Source organism: Haemaphysalis longicornis, unplaced genomic scaffold (genome assembly GCF_048455015.1).
Source record: "Haemaphysalis longicornis isolate Haplotype H1 unplaced genomic scaffold, Haemaphysalis longicornis Haplotype H1 scaffold_10, whole genome shotgun sequence".
Lineage (NCBI taxonomy): Eukaryota > Metazoa > Arthropoda > Arachnida > Ixodida > Ixodidae > Haemaphysalis > Haemaphysalis longicornis.
Genome location: NW_027526204.1, coordinates 32,986,230 through 33,006,440, shown reverse-complemented (window position 1 = coordinate 33,006,440; position 20,211 = coordinate 32,986,230). Strand labels below are relative to the sequence as shown.

At 50.5% G+C, this 20,211-nt stretch overlaps 1 protein-coding gene across 1 annotated transcript; it reads right to left on the bottom strand.

The window, feature by feature from the left end:
- Positions 1 to 9,650: 9,650 nt before the first annotated feature.
- Positions 9,651 to 18,910, bottom strand: LOC144159779 (solute carrier family 22 member 7-like). Its single transcript, XM_077691467.1, has 4 exons — positions 18,536 to 18,910; positions 15,900 to 16,552; positions 13,858 to 14,275; positions 9,651 to 10,219 (listed from the first exon to the last, which is right to left on the bottom strand). Exons 1-4 carry the CDS (start codon positions 18,908 to 18,910, stop codon positions 9,917 to 9,919), a joined length of 1,749 nt encoding a protein of 582 aa, XP_077547593.1. The 3' UTR covers positions 9,651 to 9,916.
- Positions 18,911 to 20,211: the final 1,301 nt, after the last annotated feature.

The following is a 20,211-nucleotide window of genomic DNA, read 5'->3' as shown; positions in this document are numbered from 1 at the left end:
CGTTGACGCAGTGCAGAATAACAGACGATTGTGTTCAGACCATCCAATCTCTCTGTAAAAGCTTGCACACATGCACCGCTGAAATGTTTGCACCCCTTGTGCCCACTAATGCCTCTTCCACAAATTGCACAATCAGCTGACAACAGCGCTAGCCCCGTTATCAGCATTCGCATCTCAAAACGCAGATGGAAGTGATTTGTCAACACTGTGGAATTACTTGTGCAAATTTAGGTCTAGAGTCCCTAGGCAAAGTTTAGATAACTCTAAACGTTTACGCGAATTTATCTAGTAGAAACATCAAGTCGAAAGTTCTGTCCTCTTCTCTGCATCCTCCTTGCGTATATTTCTATGACGTTGCGTAACACGATCACTCGAGATGGCTCGCCGACAGATTGAGTCAGCCGGCCACCGGCCAATAGTCGCAAACCGTTCGCGCAGTCACAACTAAGCCAAGACACGATTTGTGCATGGAAGATTGTGGCTTCAGTGTGTTAGTTTGTAGACTGCAGCAAGCTTAGTAAAGTTTAATAAAGGAGTACTAAAAGGTGGTTTGAGCACACTTAATGAACACGCGCAATCGCTAGACTTGGTGGTCAACGTTGTCTGTGCAAATTATGACAATTTTACGTGCAGCCGAAAGCTAACACTTTCGTTACAAAATTTGCTGCCGAATTCCCACCGTTTCCTGCGCATTTGTGGGCTACACCATCTTCCTGCATCTACGTCATCGATTCTCCCACGTGCGTCATGGAGCAGAAATCAAGCAATTGGACGGCTTTTTCTCGCACTTCTGGCGAAGTGAAGCGTCGTCTACCCAGCCTCTTCGGGTCGCGGTGGTATCTTTGGGTAATTAGCGCTTCCTGCAGCCCGCCTAAAAGTATCGTGTTCGTCCACATTTATCTTTTCTGCTCTTTTCAAACACTTCCCGTAAGGCCGTGGCTAGGGCGACACGCCGGCGACACCTACATTCGAGTTGGCAACCGCCTTGTCACACGACGCAGAAGGCGACACGAACACGTCGGCCAATCGAATGTCCGCGTGGTGTGACTGCCTCACTGACCGAAGACACCGGCAATACGGATTGGCTGAACGGTCGTCGGGAATCGATCGTGAAGCGAAACTGTGCCCAGACGTCATTCGTGCCGTAATTAATGGGGCATTGTTCTGTTAGTACCTAGTTTTAATAAAAATACTAAGGTTCATAAAGTTCATACAAATCAACGTGGTGCTAATGCTATCTGTATTTCGGGTTTCCACGCATGGGCCGTTCGCTTCGGCAACCATTCGTTTCCCGGAGTTTCAAACTGCATACTCGCGTGCGACTAGCAATGCTTGTGAAATATAAGCTCAATCAGGAGGGGGAGACGAGTTACAGAAAATTTTTAAATAAGAAATAAATATCGGCAAAGGTTTACAGCGCGAAGCCATAAATAAACACAAGACGAGCACTGTTCCTTCATGGCGAAATCGCAGTCGCAGCCGAAACAGTGCTGTTGCTGGAGGTCAGCTGTGGTGCAGATTTTATGATACCTTACTGCAGAACTATTGTTAAAGAATTGCTGTGTTAAACTACCAGAAATCTTGTAAATCAAGCAGGAAACATTGATGTGCCAGAAAAATTGCGTCTCGATCTACTATACCGGATATTTCGGTGCAACCCTTTATTGTGTCGTGGCGCGGTGTGGGCTAAACCTTCGCTCTCACTAAACAACGTCGCGGGTTGAAATCTCGGCACCGCGTCTACGTATCGCATTCGCGAATTCGAAAGAAAACTTTTTGGTTGAACTGTGGAACTACCATATAAAACGTCAATGCAAGGTTTAGGCCATTGGCACGATGTGTTCGTTTTAAACTCGTGCTTTGTATATTGAAAACGGCAATTATCCTTTAGGAGGGTGAGGAAGGTGGAACGTATTACGCCTTTATACTGAGTAACCACAGTTTCCTTTCTTCCAGATAAAAGACACAACAGGTGGGCTTGATGGGGGGGGGGTGGAGACGGGATACAGGGCCGCGGCCGGCAACCAAACCCTCTACACATCGCTATTGGCCGCTCTGAGCACCTAAAGAAACGAACGAAGAGCCTTTGGCAGAGAAAAGGGCCTCCAGGCAATCAATGGAAAAAGCGATAGTAGAATATTTGTTTGGGGCAATCCAATGAAATGTCCTACAAAGAGGCTGGCACCGCCCCAAAGCTCACCCTACTCTTCCAAAACCGCTCGTATACATCGGTTACGGTGTACTTGTCTAGTTGATAAACCCACGGTCCCGTGGAAGCTTCCCGAAAAGTAGTGGTGGGACGAGGCGGAATGGAATGCACGACGCACCGTGAAAAATGCACCGTACCGTGCGACCCTTCGGCTGCTTTCGAGGGGAGAAGCACCTTAAGGGTTCAAGGTGTCGCCGTCTGATGACATGTCGTCTTCATGTCATCGCCGATGTTACGGTACTACAACACCGGAACACCAGGTTTCGCCTCGCGCTGTTCAGGACACTGAAACAACGCGAAATCTCTTTATGCGTCGCGCTAGACCACAACGCGTACTAAAAGAACACACACGCTAAGATACTCGTTTTCCGACGACTCCCGCTAGAAAGTTTTATGTCCGTGTGCTACCCCGGCCCAATGGTTTCATCTCTTTTGGCAAAGACGCCAAGGCGCCAAGAATACACTTATACGCTCCGTCTTCGCCGCTCAGGTTCCACGTTAGTGGGGATGGCCTGGGATTTCTTTTTTGGTTACTGTTATAAATGCTTAGAACCAATTGGAATAACGGAATAGAATATTATTACTTCCTGTGTACGCGCATGCATGGTGTTGAATCTCCCTGGCGGGAACCGGCACACCTCCCGGGCAGCAGGGGAAGAGGAAGAGGAGGTGGCACGCGGGGAGACGCGCGAGGCGAGCGAGGGAGCAGAAGAAGAGAATAAAGCAGTGTTCGTTGAGATTCCATGCACTAAGACGCGGATGTCGTTCTCTCTTCACGTAACATAATTTTTGGTGCCGAGAACCCGGGAGAAGACCGACATCCGTCTGCGCTGACCATGGAGAAGTTGCGCCGTCGTCGGAGTGTTTTTCGCGGTGCCGCTACACGTCTTTTGGCTTCGGCCAACGAGCTCCTACAAGATACCGATTCGGATGCCTCAGACTTACAGGCAGCCATCGAAGACCTCGAGGAAAAGGACGCCGTCTTGAGCGAGCTGGACGCGAAGATGGATGAACTTCTTGATGATCAAGAGTACGAAGACGAGACAGCAAGTGCGCTAGAGTACCACGACAAAATTCGCCACGCGATCACCAAGCTTCGGTTCATGCTGAAGACCAATAGTGTCACCCCTACAGACGTCGGCCAGCCAGGAGTGTTCCCACCGAGCGACCAATCACGGGGCACTTCTGCTGGCATTAACGGCGAACTCGACCAGGAAGCCGCGGCTCACGTCAGCTTCCGCTCTTCTACTCAGAGGGTTGCCTTGCCGAAGCTTCAGATTCCCATCTTCTCCGGCGTGCTTCGTGAGTGGCAAGGTTTTTGGGAGCACTTCCAGGCGACTATTCACACCCATCCGGACCTACCTAATATAGAAAAATTTAAGTATTTGAAGACGTACCTGAGCGGGGACGCCAAGAGGGCAGTTGAGTGGATACGCCTGACCGAAAGCAATTACGAGGTCGCGATCAAGGTGCTGACAGATCGTTTTGGCCGAACGGACGTTCTCGTGGATGACCACATTGATAGCCTCCTCGCCATTGCCCCCATCGAAAGCTCGGCACAGGTCTCGCGGCTTCGTGACCTATATGAACAGATCCTGTTTCGGACAAGTTGCTTAGAGAGCCTGGGAGTTCCTGCATCGGAGTACGCAGTAATCCTCCATCGCGTCCTCATGCGCGCACTACCTGAGGATCTGGCAGTGCTATACAGGCAACGCATGAAGGAGGCTGCAGCCCATGACTCCACCACCCCAAGGCCACGAGGCGACGAGGTCAAACGAGTACTGCGGTTCCTGCAGATTCAGGTGGAGAGCAGGGAGGAAAGCAAGGTCACGCAGAAAAGAGCCACTTCGAACGCGACATCGGTGGAGCGGCAAGCGCGCGATAACGTCTTTTCTGAGCTTCCGTCCGCCCTGGCTTTGGCTACCGGCTCATCGTTGTCAGAGCCGCGAGCATGCCCACTCTGCGAAGCGCCAGATCACGGAACCGAGGATTGCCAAGCTAAGCTGCCGGGAGAAGAGAAGCGACGAAGACTTGGAAGGAAGCGTTGTTGCTTCAGATGCGGCAAGCCAGGACACTTCGCACGCAGCTGCCGCCTTCCCACGTGGCTTTGGTGTCACCATTGTGCGCGACGCCACTTGTCGGTTCTCTGCGACGTGTGGACGCGGCCCAACTCAGGGGACCCCGTACCACCAGCACCTTTTGGGAGCATGAATCGGCAAATGGCGACTCTACAAGAAGAGCCGGTCACGACTGCTTCTGCTAGTGGCAATTTCACGTCGTCTGTCTTGCTACAAACCGCGACGGTATGGGCATGTAGCAATGCTGCCCCTTGTCCTGGTCCGCCTTCTTTTTGACACCGGCAGCCAGCGAACGTTTGTGCGCAGCGACTTGGCGAACAAGCTAGAGCTTCCATCCACCGGCGTTGAAGACCTTACGGTATTCACGTTCGGCGACTGTCAGCGTTCGCGTCGGTACAGCTGCCGCAAAGTGACCGTCACGCTGACTGGTCGTCTCGAGTCGAAAGAAGTGACCCTCGACACTCTGGAGGTTCCGGAGGTATGCACTGTAAGAAGTTCGCCCATGGAACCTGCTCTAGTTTCCATACTCCGTAACCGAAACTTGGTCATCGCGGACGAGCCTCAAGATGGGAAGGATCAGAGTCCTACTATTAGCGTCTTAGTGGGCTCTGACAATTACTGGAAGCTGGTCACAGGACGTATCAAACGTTTAGGGGACAACATGTGTGCTGTGGAGACAGTTTTTGGTTGGGTCGTCCAGGGAACATACTCTGCGCATCGACTGCCTGGGCGAGGGGCCCCTCAAGGCCGTGCTGACCGTCCTGGGCGGCTGGCCCGTGGTCGAGGGGGCCTCGTGGGACGCTTCCCGCTTCCACTGGTTTGACGCCCTCATCCAGTACCGCAACTTCGGCTACAGCCACGACATCCTGCTCAACCTGTCCGTCATCCCGGACTTCCACAACAACACGCGCTACATCATCGACCTGGACCAGACGTCGCTGGAGCTGCCCGACCACACGTACCTGATCCGTGGACTCAACGACACGGCCGTCGAGGCCGACCTGCGCCTCATGGTCGAGGCCACCCACTTGCTCGGGGCGCCGGACAAGGAGACTGCTCGCACGGTGATCATGGACGCCCTGCATTTCGAAATCATGCTCGCCAACTATTCGACACCGCGCGAGGAGCGCCGCAACATCAGCAAGCTGTACAACAACATGCCCCTCAGCGAACTCAAGAAACTGGAGCCGAAGATCGACTGGGATCGCTACTTAAACTCGCTGCTGACGGGCGAGGTGGCGTCGAACGAGCCGGTCAACGTGGTATTGCCGGAGTTCGTTCAGCGCTTCGAGTACCTCCTGGAGACCACGAACGAGATGAATCGGTCAGCGAGCTATGGAGGCGATTGAGAAAAGAGTACTTGCTGCTTCTTCGCTCTGCTCATGATGCTCTACCAGCTGTTCCCTCCCGGCTCCGAGTTGGCGACGTTGTCATCGTGCAGGACGACAATGTGCCCGCTCTTATGTGGAAAATCGGGCGCATCATCGAGGCATTGCCGGGAAGAGACGGAACAAGCAGGTATTTCCGACTGCGGCTTCCAGGCGGACAGGAGATCCGGCGTGCGGTCCAGCGGCTTTACCTGTTGGAAGCCGATGCGCCCAGCGCGGGGGCGGGAATATGTTGAATCTCCCTGGCGGGAACCGGCACACCTCCCGGGCAGCAGGGGAAGAGGAAGAGGAGGTGGCACGCGGGGAGACGCGCGAGGCGAGCGAGGGAGCAGAAGAAGAGAATAAAGCAGTGTTCGTTGAGATTCCATGCACTAAGACGCGGATGTCGTTCTCTCTTCACGTAACACATGGCGTCACCACAGCACGACCAAGCTCAACATTGGCGCGAACGAGCGACCAGATTAGCAATATATAAACCGAGGTCACTTAGGAATGCGTTTACTTGTTCGCTCTAACAAATTTTGAGGCGATCCTTGAGTCATTCGCTCGCATACTTTAGACTCCCATGGGCAACACAAGTCGTCGCCCCGTACGTGTGGTGGCAGCGTCGTCTTGTTTTCGCGCGATCTTTCAGCGCGGTGTGGAAGCGTAACAGTCCGGACACATTCCTTCCGTCAGCTTTTCCAGGCGTGAGCGGAGTGCGGGATTTATAAGCAGAATGATAAAAGAAAACGGAGCAAAACAGAACGCAGAAAGTCAGACGGCCCGGTCCCAAAGCGATGCCGCAGCGCAGAACATCGCAGCAGCAGAGGACGCCCGCAACCGAATGTTCTTGCAGACGTCACTGAAAAACGAGGCATCATGGGAGTCAGCTCACGCTGTTCGAGGAGGTGGACGAAACGAGGGGGAATCGCGGCGCGGCGAAAATGCTGTTTTGATTTCCAATACCCACTAATATTCATCGGTTTAATAAAATTCTTGAAGGAGGTGAATACTTGAACTTCAAAATATTTGATAATGTGAACATCCATGTATCAGCAAAACGTCTTTCAGGGTCCCTTTAATTTTTATTGGGCATTGTCTATTTGTACAATAGCGTTTAAAAATGGCCGCGTATCTGCTCCTTTCGTTTCAAATGTCAAAAGACGATAGTCTTTGTAGACATTTGCCAAGGAAATGCCCCTCTTTGCTTTCCCGCTCACCTCTTATACTATTCCTATTCTGTCGCACTCTCCCCATGGTAAAGACACTAACGGTTTGTTCAATGAGATTTGAATTTACCGCGCCCCACTGCTACAGGCTGGGTTCCTCGATGCCAGCGCTGCAGTACGGCGGAGACGCGCGTGAATCGAGGCGGTCGACTTTAAGGTTTATAGAAACGCGTTTCCCTGCTCCACGTGCGTTGCAAGCATAACTTGGAGCCTCCCTAGTGGAACCTTTGTTGCTGTTGCCTCGTGATTTCTCATATGCCGCCAGGAGGTGGCGCGGGCAATAGCAGGTGGCGGTTTTCTGCAGTAGACGTATAATACCATTTCCTATCGAAAAACAAAGCAGCCATGAATTTTTTATTAAAGGAACACTGTAAATATCTCTCACAAACTAATTTCCTCTCCCATATTTACGTAATGTATTGTTCTTGTTCAACAAAGTTGACAAGTATGAACATATAAACAGGGCTTAGATGTTTACAAAAGGCTGTGAGTATATTATTGCGCAGTATCCACTTTACTTTGGCCAAGCGGCTGAATCGACTCATAGACAGACAGACAGACCAAAATTTCTGTTTAAGTAGCCCAAGAAAGACAATCGTCTTTTAAAGATACTGGTGTCCGTCAAACTACTGACCTTACTGCGGGGCTATACAAAAGCTGGGACACCTGTTCTACTTCCGATGCATAGTTGGTATACACTGTCCAGGCTGACAAAAAAAGCCTTGCGGAAACTAGCAACATCAAAACCACCAAAACGAAAACTGTTGTGGTTTGGCTTACTACATATTGTTATTTTCTGGTAACTTTCAAAGTTAATTCAACATTTGGCAATTCATTGATTCAATGACAGGACGTTTCCGGCATGCGAGGGTTCGGCTTTGCTGCGAAAGAAAGTGAGTGCCGCCGTCATATTATAGCGAGTAAACCTGTAGACGTTAAAACCAGGCCGCTCACGTTGAAACATCCCCCTCGCGAGGGGCACGATCAAATGCAGAACATTTCTGCGGGGGGCGCGCCTGCAAGTCGTATGGATTACGTATTGGTTGTTGTTGTTGTAATTGTTGTCTTCCAGCGTAGACATTGTCGATGAAGTCGATGGTGAAACGTGCCGTGAACCCCCTGCCGCGGCTATGACGCAACGTGGAGCGGCTATGACGCAACGTGGCGCGGCTATGACGAAACACAATCCAACACAATCCACTTTAATCCAATCCAATCCAAATCCAAGCCAATCCAATCGAACCCAATCCAATGCCCCTCGCGAGAGAGTGTTATAGCGCCGAAATCGCCACCACGCGAACGCGTGATGCTGACGTCACGATCACGCCACAGATGTTAGCGACCGCAGTGCGCGCGAACGACACATGTGGTTTAAGCGCGAACCGACCGCGGCCAGAGAGCGCGATGCGAGCGCCCCACCTGTTCTTGCGCACGAACCTAACGCGGCGAGAGAGGGTGTTGCGCACGTCCCCACCTGTTGTGCGCCCGAACCGAACGAGGCTAGAGAGGGCGTTGCGAGCGGAGAGAAGGCGAGGAGGACGCGGGGGAGAGAGCGCACCTCTGGCCGACGGTTGAATGAGTCAAGGATATAAGGCACGTTCGTAACCTTCCGTTGTGTGTCGGCTTTGTGGCTCAGTTGGTAGAGTACCGTGCACCTTGCGTTCCGCCCGCAGAGTCGTAGGATCGAAACCTGGCGCCGGCAAGTATTATTTTTTATATAGTGTAGGGGGAGCGATGCGGACGCGGACTACGGACGCCGACGCGGGTGACATCGTGAGTTACTGAAATGCTCTGCATTTAAAATAAAGCTCTGGTCATTACCGTATAGGAACAAACACCACTTGCGGCCCTCAAAACAGAACCGCTTGTCAGGTATGCTGGCATTCTCATTTACTACCGTCAAGGCCGAAGAACATTCCCCACTCCGCACTGCCAATTACAAGAGCAGAAGCCACCACCCTTCGAAGACAACAAACAAATACATACCCCCCCAGAACCCTACTCCATGCGATTTACCCCACCCAATACCCGTCTATCTGCAATTTCTGTCCAACGCCCGGTCCACTGTACCACTAGATTTGGAAGTGCCAGAAGACCTCACGCCTTCACGCCTTTCCCCAATAACCTCCCCCTCCTACAAGCAGTGGGTGAACCGCTTGACGAGCCCGGACCTTGGGATCCACCGTGAACTGGTGAAGAGGGCCTGGACCGCCAGCCGAGCTCAGGGTATCCGGAATAGGGACGCCCCCCACCGGGCGGGTGCCCTAACATCTGCACCAGCTTGACAAATATTTATTCATCATCATCATCATGTTAAGGCATACTATATCTATGTTCCGTAAAATCACAGGGTGGTATTTTTGTGACCGTTACTCTTCCGAGCCTTGTATCACTAGGGTGTGGGTTTTGATGGCGTGCACTCGAACGCCAAAAATAAAATGCCAGAAATCCGTCGTACGAAGAACAGGTTTAACCTAAAAGCAAAACCCACACAACTGCTCGCGTCTAAACAAACTCTTTAAAAGTTGAGACTTGAAGTGCCAACATGTGAAGCAAACGCCCATCGTAAACGAAAATGCTAAGGTGTTGCTGTGAATAAATCCCATAGTGTGGGCCTAATAAGGCGACCACGAACGCATGCTTTTTAGCAATGACTGCAATCAATGCCCAACAAAAATAAAGTTTCTTCTTACCTTGCACTTAAATTTTTTGTCACCTCGATGGCGTGCACTGAAACGCTTCGCTGGTCACCACCTTCCCCAGGCCCGGCCGGTATGCAGAAATCGCACTTTATTACGTTATTTGTTCAAACAGAAATGGATAAAATATATTGTTGTAAGCAAACATTTCTATGCGAAGTAAAGACCAGATAAAACAGTCGTATGTGTGAAATATACAAACACTCGGTGTACTTTTGGTAAGAAAACAAGTAACACTATTCGACGGAAGCACCTATGCCAAAAATAACATTCACCCGTACCCCTCCCAAGCAGTTCGACTGAAAAAAAAACACGGTGAATTAACCAATGTCTAAGACGTAGGCATCGTAGATACGCTAGCAGATGCGAGCCCACGTTCAATGTCACGCCTGTAAGCGGCGGAACGGCGCTGTTTCTGCGTGGTTCGAGAGGCCCTGTCGCTCGGCCTGCAGAGGTCCCTCTCGGAGGGTGTGCCGAGGAGGAGTGCGAAGATGCCCAGTCCGAGAGCCACCATTGCCAGGGGAAGGGCGCGCAAATCTTCTCGGAGCTGGTTCTCGAACAGGCGGACTAGCTCGGAGCAGAGGGAACCCAGACGGCCGCTCAGGTAGGCCAGGCAGAAGGCCACAATCCGCACCTGGGGCAGAAGGGAGAAATACTAGGCCTGTGTGGGAAACACTTTAATCATTACGTATGGCACACGTCTAGGGCGCGGTTACAAACTCGTCCTCGTGCGCGCTTCTGGATGACGACGCTTTGCCCTCGTAATCACCCTAGGTTATCATCGCAGTCATCATCGGCCTTGCTGTGTCCACTGCACGGCGAAGGACTCTCCAAAAGATCTCCAGCCACGCGACTGTCGAGTGCTAGCTAAGTGCACACTTTCCCCGCAAATCATCGTACCTCATCCGTCCAGCGAATAATTGGCCTACCCCTGTTGCATGTACAGCCTATTGGCAGCCACTTGGTTAAAGGCATGCATCAACTGTTGCTCCTCATGCAGATGACGTTACTCACCCATTTTCTTCGATAACTTCAGCTATAATGGCTTCCACACCAGCCTGCTTCCTACAACACATAGCTGTTTTCTTAAGGGGAGAAACCATCAGTTATATACCAGCTGTTTGACTGACACATGACGCTTACTATTCAGGATATCAGAATTCTACCAAAGCAGCCCACCCGAGGCTTATTCTGGGGTAATTTTATTTTCATTATTGGGGTCAGCACTTTCCCAAGGTGGACGTAATTCCTTTCTGTTTCCATGATTTCTTCAGGTACCTTTTGTTCGTGTACCTTGGCACGCGTATTGAACAAATCCTTTGAAGTTGGTATTTATTTTATTCCTGTTACAGAACTTTCGGAGCAGAATTGGGAATACTTGGCCTCCAATTTCTCACTGAAACAACAATAGACGGGGACAGAAAAACAAATACCGTGGACGAGCACTGGCTACCAGCTAGTTTATCTCGAAACACTTATTTGAAAATACGTTCCGGTACACCCCAGAGGTACCTCCGCACACAACACCGGAAGAGCAAGCCATGTGCACCGCAATCGATTGCCTAAGAACAGGCGAACCTCACTCGCTCACAAATACACCGATGTCTGACTGACCCAATCTGACACTTGTAAACGGCCCTGTCGACCGTCGGGTCGTTGACACACCGGCCGGTTTGTCTAGTATAGGATTTACCGCAGTTCATTGGCACCTCGTATACAACAGATACCACAAAATTGACAGAGCACCTGGTGGGCTCTTTTGCGCAAGCCGCACTTTTTTGCATCTCCAGGAATGTTTGCACATCAGCTCGAAACCTTCCGCTGTGCAGAAGAAACGATAGGCACATTATGCCTACTCGCCACCTTCCTAAGGTTGCTTGTCAACTTGTGGATGTACGCTATCGCGTCGGGCCTTGTGGAGCTCATTTGCGCTTACTTTTCCTTCACCCTTTTTTTTTACTTTTCGCAGCAGAGACGCCGCTGTCGCCACCAAATTGGTATACGGAGAACCTGACGACCCCAACCTTCGTGTGTACTGATAAAAACTGGGGGCGACGGCATTTTAGAGGGAGGCTTGTAAGCGTAACAAAAACATTGCTCGCTTTAGTCTTCGAATGCGCCGAATTGAACGGCAGCGAGGGTACCGGCGTTTATTTGCTAAGATGTTTTTCGATATAAACTTGTTGGCAGCGAGGGCTCGTCCAGTCTGCCTTCACCTTTCGGTCTTCATCCATAGGCTTCTTTAAATTTTTGTGAAGCCATGAACCATCTCGCCCAACAAAGCGTATTATTATTTTCCTACTCCATTGACTGAACAAGACAATGTGGTCTGCAAATCTTAGGCGGCTCAGATATGCCCTATTCACTTTATTCGGATGTATCCAGACATTCAAAAGCAATGAGGTGCCTTATTTACAATTGACAAAAAAGCCGACGCCATAAGTAATAATTACGACTGTATAGGATATTTCTACACACCAACTTCCATCGCGATGAAGATGACCAGTATAGTTGCTTTCCTCACTGCAAGATGGTGTTCGGTGGGAAAGGTGTTTATGGTCCTCTTTATAATTCACCTATTGCCTAACTGAGGAGAGAGCCAGCTAATAAAATTTTAAGCGTCCCAATTCCCCAGTGTATTCGACGGGTATGCATCGCTAGTGGCTTGTGACAGAGGTCAGAAGTTTTATCCTTCACGAGACGAGCATTATGTCTGCAAACAAAGCTCCGCAGGTATGCTCCAGCTTGCCGTGCGCTGTCGGCCGATGTCGCAAACAACAGCAAACACAAAAACGAAATGCTAGCCCACCTCGACCCCCGATCACTGACAAGTTCTTGGGACTTCGATAGCACTGCTACAGAACCTACAAGTCTCTGAAGCCCCAGTGCTTCGTCCTGGCCTGCTTCATCTTTGCGATCCTTTCCTCGCAGATTTTTTTGCCAGCGATCCCACCGGCAGCACAGAAATCAGCTGAGCCGATGCAAGTTTAAATGAGGACTTTGCCACCCTTTTTTTAACCTGGCGCAAAAGCCGTGCGTGTACATTTTTGAAGTGCATGGTGGCAGGAGTGAATTCCAACGGCAAGCGGGTGCGCTCCTTCCAGCTCAACAGGTCCTGTAGGAATAAATTCATTGACACCAGACATGGATGTCTGTCTGGGTATTGTATGCCACAGATTGGCGACTTGTGAGCACGTGCTTTCGCTCCCAGCTCCTATCCCCTTTTGCCTTAGTTACACCCGCCCAAAGTTAGATCAGCGCTGCCTCCACAGTTGCCACACTTCGGGTACGCCCTGGTGTCGCACGGTTCGCCGGATGTACTGCGTTCCTTGCCTCCTTTACCAGCACTGCACAAGCTCCAAGTAACATTCCTCAATTTCCCTGAATCCTTGTCGCTACTCTGGTTAATTACTATGGTCATTATTTTGACGTGCACATGTCGGGTGGAATTTCACAATGTTCAACGGTGACGTCGAAGCACTCACGCCTAGTACTCCGTCAACGGTAGCAACCCCTTCAAACGAAGTACCTTGATGGGCTCAAGCCTACCTACGCATGAGGTCTCGCGGAAGCGTTAGCTGGATACACGGCTTGCTCAACAAAACAACAGCGCCCTTCTCAGGGAATTCGAATATGCGAAAAATTGATACCACTGAATCATTGATGGCCTGAGTGACATTATACAATTGCCAGTTAAGGCTCTGACAAAATATACTCTCCGGATGTAAATTATCCTAATACCTCCCTTTTTTAGACCCAATGTGGTGATACTCCAATCATTCATATCGACTCGGCACTTCAGCACGAATCTTTGTAAAGGAGTACACCTTTGTTTTTTATTTACTAGCATACCTGAAAAACAATAACGAAGCCGCGTTGTCTGCTTCAGCACAACGTAAGTTATATAAGTGGTTAAAATATCCATTTGCGCGTTTGTAGGCATTGATATCTATGACGGACGGATTGTTTCATTAGCAGCTTTATGGATCCTAATCCAGCCCCCGTTCTGGTGACGGCTCTTTTATGTGCGCATAAATATTCTACATAGGAGCATAGCGGAATGGCCTGTGCATTCACTTTGTATTGTCACGGAACAGTTGGAAGAAGACGATGAGGGCAGCTACGGCTATGTGCCGTTTGGGCTGAACTTTAGAAGAGGACGAAGGACTTCCAGCTACCGGTTACGTGCTTCTGCCTCGTAACACTATATTCAAGCGTGCCCCTTACAAATACACTTCCAAGATGACCGCCGACGCCTCGGGCACTCCTCACCCTGGTCGGAAAGGTGGCGACTGTGTGCACGCACAGCAGCACGTATGCGACGTTCAGGAGCAGCACACGCCACAGGAAGGCCAGCTCCGGCGGAAGCGGCTGGCCCAGGAACCGGAAGGCGGCCTCGCAGCCCACCAGCAGCGCCGTAGCCAGCAGCGAGCCTTCGAGCAGGCGTACCCGGCCGTGGTGCTTTGTGACGTAGTAGGCGAACGTCATGGCAGGCACGTTGCCTGACAGGATGATCCACTTCACGGCAGGGATGGAGGGCGCGAAGAGGTCCAGGCTGCCATGGTAGTAGGTCACGAACATGAGCCACCAGCAGCCGCACACGACCAGCAGCTGCGACAGCACGCCTCGGGAGAGGTACAACGAGGGCGCGGGCGCTTGGAATTCCGGCGAGTGGATGATCTTTTCCAGCCTGTGTCGGACAACACGGTGCCGATGGGTATTACTGCTAGGTGGCCACGTGTATTATCGATTTCACAGTCAGTTTTGAAATCATTCACTGCACCATTTCTTGCCTTTGTGTTCTTGTTGCGGGAAACAAAACTCCTGCACAAAATTATAAAAACATTTCTGCTTTTTGCAATTTGAGCTCATAGTTATCACATTTACAATCAATGCACAAAGGTCAAAAAAGAAATTATCATTTTAACACATGACCCCACCTGTAGCTCAGACAATAAAGATTACTGTGAATAGCAACAGTTGACCAAAGCTATAACCAATTTGGGGACGGAAAAATTCAGGAACTCTTGCAAGAACAATCATGATTAGCGTAGATGACTGATTGATGTAATAATCGTTTACTGATAAAATAAATAAGGAAAAGACAACCGTTTCAAAAACTTCAATGTGGAAAACCACTGCCCCAACGGCAAAGTCGACTGAGCCTAATGAGCTAGAAACTCCCCTCGTTACTAGTCGGCGAATCTCCGGTCATTGGTGGCACTGCGGGCACTGGTCTCGCTGGGGAGAGGGCCCAAAACTGCCCAGCCAAGCATCCCACCAGTCATAACTGGGTTTTAACCAATCTCAGAAACATAGGCCCACTGGTACCACGTGTGTTATTTTTAAACAAAATGTACCCTATGTTGATGCCGTGCAAAAGCACACTACAAAGCATTCAGCGTATAATGCGCAATTTTTGAAATGCCATCTTTGGGGTGTACGTTCTATTTGTGGTGAAGGGGAAAAAAAGACGGTAAAGCACAGCGAAGTTGTAGAAACCGGGCAAAATGCCCCGATCGTACGAAGTTGTGAATACGGTACAGCAAATACGACACAGCGAAGTTGTGATTGTAGTGGTGGTTAGTAATAAGCCGCCGATGTTCAGCTCCCTCTACATCGTTCTCCTCTCTACGCTTGTTCCATAACTGAAGGTGAACAGGGCCACGGGGTTTCATTTTGATGGAGTGCAAGGAACGGTTACTACGCTGTGTTAACCTAATTTTATGCCACATAGAGATTGTATTTGTGTATCTGGGAATCTTATTAATCTGCATCACTCACCAACTGTAGCTTCACACGCATCCAAGCATGGCTGACTTCCTATAAACGGGTATGGTGCATATAATTGCCTCTTAATGATTTCGCCTGTCTCCCATGTACGGGTTGACCAGTTATAGCGTAATCTACGCTGTCGTGCAAACACGCACGAATGCAAATTGCTTTGGCGATACGCGGTCATAATGGTTACACAAACGACGAAATAAAAGAAACATCATTACATCCTGCCATTCCAACTAGGGAACAATATTTGTCAACTATTTTTCTTACAATTTCCAACATAGGAACCAGAACAAAATGGGAGACTGCTAGGTCAAAATGAGAACCAGTCGCCATAACAATTTACCAAGACTGCGGTGCCCATGCGTAGTCACGCAGTGTTTTTTAGGTTGCACCAAAATTACCTACACACGCACTCCTTTTTTGGGGAACATGAACGATGCAACCAACTAAATTATTCAAGGACCATATCAGCTTCACAAAACGAATACACAATCGCTGACAGTTTTGCTCGTTCAGAAAGGTAAACCCACCGGTCCATGCGTCCCTTCACCACGTCCACGTCTTCCTTGTTGAGCTTGGCTGCCCACACCGCCACGTCGCGCGCCCTGTCGGTGAATCCGTGTGTCATGAGCCAGTGCGGAGATTCGCGAGTGGCCGCCAGCAGTAGAACGAGGACCAGGGCCGGCAGCAGGAGCGCCGCGTGCAGGTAGCGCCAGTGGCGGGTCACCTGCGCCGCCAGTGCCACGTACACTGGCGCCAGCATGGTTGGGTAGCTGACGGCGAGGGCGCAGTAGGCCTCCCGGGGACCCGAGGGCGTCGACTCGAAAAGGACGATGAACGAGACTACCTCCAGGGCGGTGGCAGCGGCCGAAGTCACTACCCGCCAGATGATAAAGAACTCCAGGGTGGCGGCCACGCAGGTGACAATCCCGGAGGCGAGTAGCCCTCCGAGGGCAAATCGCAGCAGGGGCTTCCGTCCGAAGAAGTCGGAGGCGAAGCCCACGCAGGGCACTGAAATGATGGAGCCTGCGACGAAGGCGCCACGGTAGGCTGGCTGGTACCACGAGCGCTGACACACCAGGTTCCAGTGTATGAGCACTGTTTCGCCCGCGTAACCGCTGTCGAACTCCCAGGCGTCGCAGGGAACCTCCTCACGTCTCTTCAGTACCGGTGCACGCTCGACCTTCATAAGAAAACCGAGAGCTTTGAAGTATTGATGATAATGATCACCCAATCATCGCGCTGCAGCGAGAATGTGTCGGTGCTGAAACTGAAAAAAATAAATTACAACACGTTTTCCTGCAATTTCAGCTTCAGTAAAGCTTGATGTCGTTGGTGTCACATGCTCTTGAAGCTAAGTTGCGCTTATGATCACAGAGACGGACACAGAAAAGACCGCACGCTTCCAATTGAAAACAGCGCCGTATTCTCGTTAAAGTGTAAGTTTTTTTCATGTGTTCGTCTCTATGATCTTAACAAGGGCAACTTACCTTCAAGAAAATTACGTCTTACCACCTAATAACCAGACAAACTAATTTTGCTGGGGAAACCTTTGTTTAGGTTTTAAAAGGTATGAAGCGATGGCATTACTGCAATGCCGAGAGAGCGTTTAGCAAAAGGGTGATGCATTTAGGATTTCAGCTTTCAAACCACTGAAGGACCGCAAAGAGAGAAAGACAAGTCGCAATGGTTTTGAATCCAAGTGGTACAGGAAGGACACACGCATCTACGGTGGTGCCTGTTGAAGTTGAAGGTACGCTGGGGGAGGTTTTACCGACACATGGTGTTCACATTTTTAGGTAAATCAACGTTTTAGTAATCACATTCCCAAGAATTTTGTTACAGCGACACGTATAAGCGTGGTTATTGCAAATCAACAGCACATTTTTGCCCCCCTCCCCATGATTCTCCCCGATTTCGCTCCCCTCCTCGCACCACGCAAGCGTGACTGTCCATGATGCCTCGCTTTTCAGGGATGTCTGAAAGAACATCCGGTTGCGCGTGTCGTCTTTGTCTGCGATGTTCTGCGCCGCACAATCTCTTTTTGAGACGGGGCCTTGTGACTTTCCGCGTTCGGTTTGAGCCGTTTCTTTATCATTTACCTCATGAATCCTGCACTCCGCTAATGGCTAGAAAAGTTGTACGTACATGCGATCTGAATCGACTTCGCTTCATATATTCCCTAATTGACCGCTAGTTCATGCCAATGTCGAGCTTGGTAGTGTTGTGGTGACGCCATGCATGCGCGTACACAAGCAGTTGAGGTATTGCACCCCGTTATTCAATAAGCGAGTCAAAATGTCCTGGAGGAGGGTAACTTCAGTAAAGCGTAATTTTTTAGTGAGTGCGGTGGCACTCACGCACTCAGTTATTCCGTTCGGTTCTAAATATCTGTCAAACGTTTCTCAGGCCACCGCCATACACCGGTCGTGGAGGCTGGCTTGGACTTTGACCGACGGAACAAGCAACTCTTTTGAACGCCTGAGCGCTATGTGTGCCCAATACGCCAGACAACCAGACCCCACGAAACCGGCCGCTATCGAAGCCTCCATCAGAAGTGACAAGGGCCGTTTCAAATATCGAGCAAAAGCGGCCTCCTGGCTATAGGCTGACGTAGAAACACTGGCGTAGGCGTCGCTTAGGCGGGTCGTCTTCACGTCATGCCGTGTTGCGAACATGAGATGAAGGCGACTCGCATTAATATCATAATCCCCGATGAAGGGGGGGTCGCTATCCAAGCTCATCGCTCCTCTCATTTCAACCTAGTGTGAAATATACACTCGCTTTTCGGCACCCGTCTCGAGTAGTCGTGGCCCATATCCCGGCAGCCAAGTTCGGAATTGGTCTGATAACCACCTGCAGCAAGTACCCTAACCGTTCACAGGCGATTAGGTTCGAACCGCAGCACTATTAAACGATAGCAACATGCGCGCGCAAAAAAAAACTAATTAGAAGCTCCGGCGCGTCGCTTGGCCATCTGCAGTGCATATCTTTTACCTTTTGCCATTTCCTATCGGTGTTGTTGCTTGCTGAAGCTCGGCTGTTCAGCTTGGTAGGTTATTAATTTCGCTAATTGCACAGCAATGCTGTTCCCAAACTATACTGAAGTGCCAAGTTTCCGTTAGATTAGCTAATGAAGCTACCAAAAAAGAATGGAGTACTCAACGGGTTCAGCGGGAGGCTTGGCACTGTAGAATACGCATTGCTTGAAGGTACCGTCGACGGGATCACGCGGGATATGGCGGTTCTTCCACTCGCGGCCAGTGATGTTTGTAGCATGCGGGTGGCCGGGCGGGGGCTGGCACCAGTGCTTCACTTGCTGCAGGTCGATTCTCACCACGATGGTGTGCGTGTAGGCGACGAACGTGGCCAGCAACGCGCACTGAAGCACCAGCCACTGGAAGCGCCCGTAGCCGAACACAAACATGCTGTCAAACAGCATGTCCGTCGGACGGCGGCCATCCCCGGTAGGCTGGGGAGCTGTCAAGTTCGTAGTGAAAACTGCTGACATAGTGTCGTGGCCCTTCTTCACTTTAGCCATCTTGATTATGACGATGTTGGTTGTTTGCTTGGAGTGAAGAGAAAATGACACATACCCACTCGGTGGGATTGGCCGAGTTTCACTGTGATCGGCTTACGTAAGATTGTAAAAATTAAAACAAATAAAAAATCCATGTGAGGAAATTGTGGGGAATTGATGTTACAAATTTGTTAAAAAAGAAATCTCTATATTGTAACGAACTGCGTCTGTGTATCAAGCTTCCATGTTTATTCTATACTCCTCACTACCTCGTTTTCCTCGTCCAGTCGGCGACGGTGGTGATGATGATAATAACTTTATTTTGCCAAACACTAGGTGGAAAAAGGAAGAAAAAGTGGGAGCCTTCCTGAATTCCTCCCCCTCAGATGCCGGCCTGCAGCCCTTGGGCGCGAGCGGCATCTTCGGCTAGTTTGAGGACCTTGACCTGTATTTCGGGGTCGGAGCTAAGCAAACAGGTCTCCTACTGCTCCGCACTGGTGATTCGTAAGCATGCTCGTATAGTTCGTGGCTGAGCATCACAATCCCAAATCATGTGAGTGAGTGTGGCTCGATGGGTGCACCACCTGCATCCCTTACTGCTTGCCTTGGCAGTGTATAGGCCTCTAACCGTTCTTTCGGCTTGGCAACTTCCGGTTTGGCGCTCGTTCTGAGAAGCCACGTTTTTGTGAGCTTGGTGGAGTGTCGTGGTTTTCTGTGAATGTCTGCGGTTTTCGTTAAACGCCTGCCCTAAACTGGCTCGCTAACCACGACCTGATGACTCCGGCCCTAAATTGAGATCCCGTGTGCCGCATGTATGGCTACGGGCCCGTGATCGTCATCGAACAGTGACTACGCCTTACAGGACAGGGCGGCTGAAGCATGAAGTGCGTCGAGAGGCGCCCCTCCGCGGTGGCTCAGTAGTTAAGGCGTTGCGCTGCTGCGCACGAGGTCCTTGGTTCGATTCCCGGCCGCGGCGGCCGCTTTTCTGATGGAGGCGAAAAGCAAAAACGCCAGTGTGTACGAGATTTCGGCGCACGTCAAAGATCCACAGGTGGTGAAAATTATTCTGGAGCCCTCCACTACGGCGCACTTCATTGCCTGTGGTGCGTCGGCACGTTAAAACCCTACAAACAATCAATCAAGTGTCGAGAGGCGGGCATTCGGTCGTTTCGCTCCTAAAAGCAGCGACAGCCTCCGTGAGCGCACCAGCAACACGCATCGACACGACGTCCAATGTGGACCACTATTTCGAGACGGCCTAAAGCGACTCCGGCAGACGTAGTCATACGGGCAATTCAACTCCCGCTCACCGGAATAGCTCG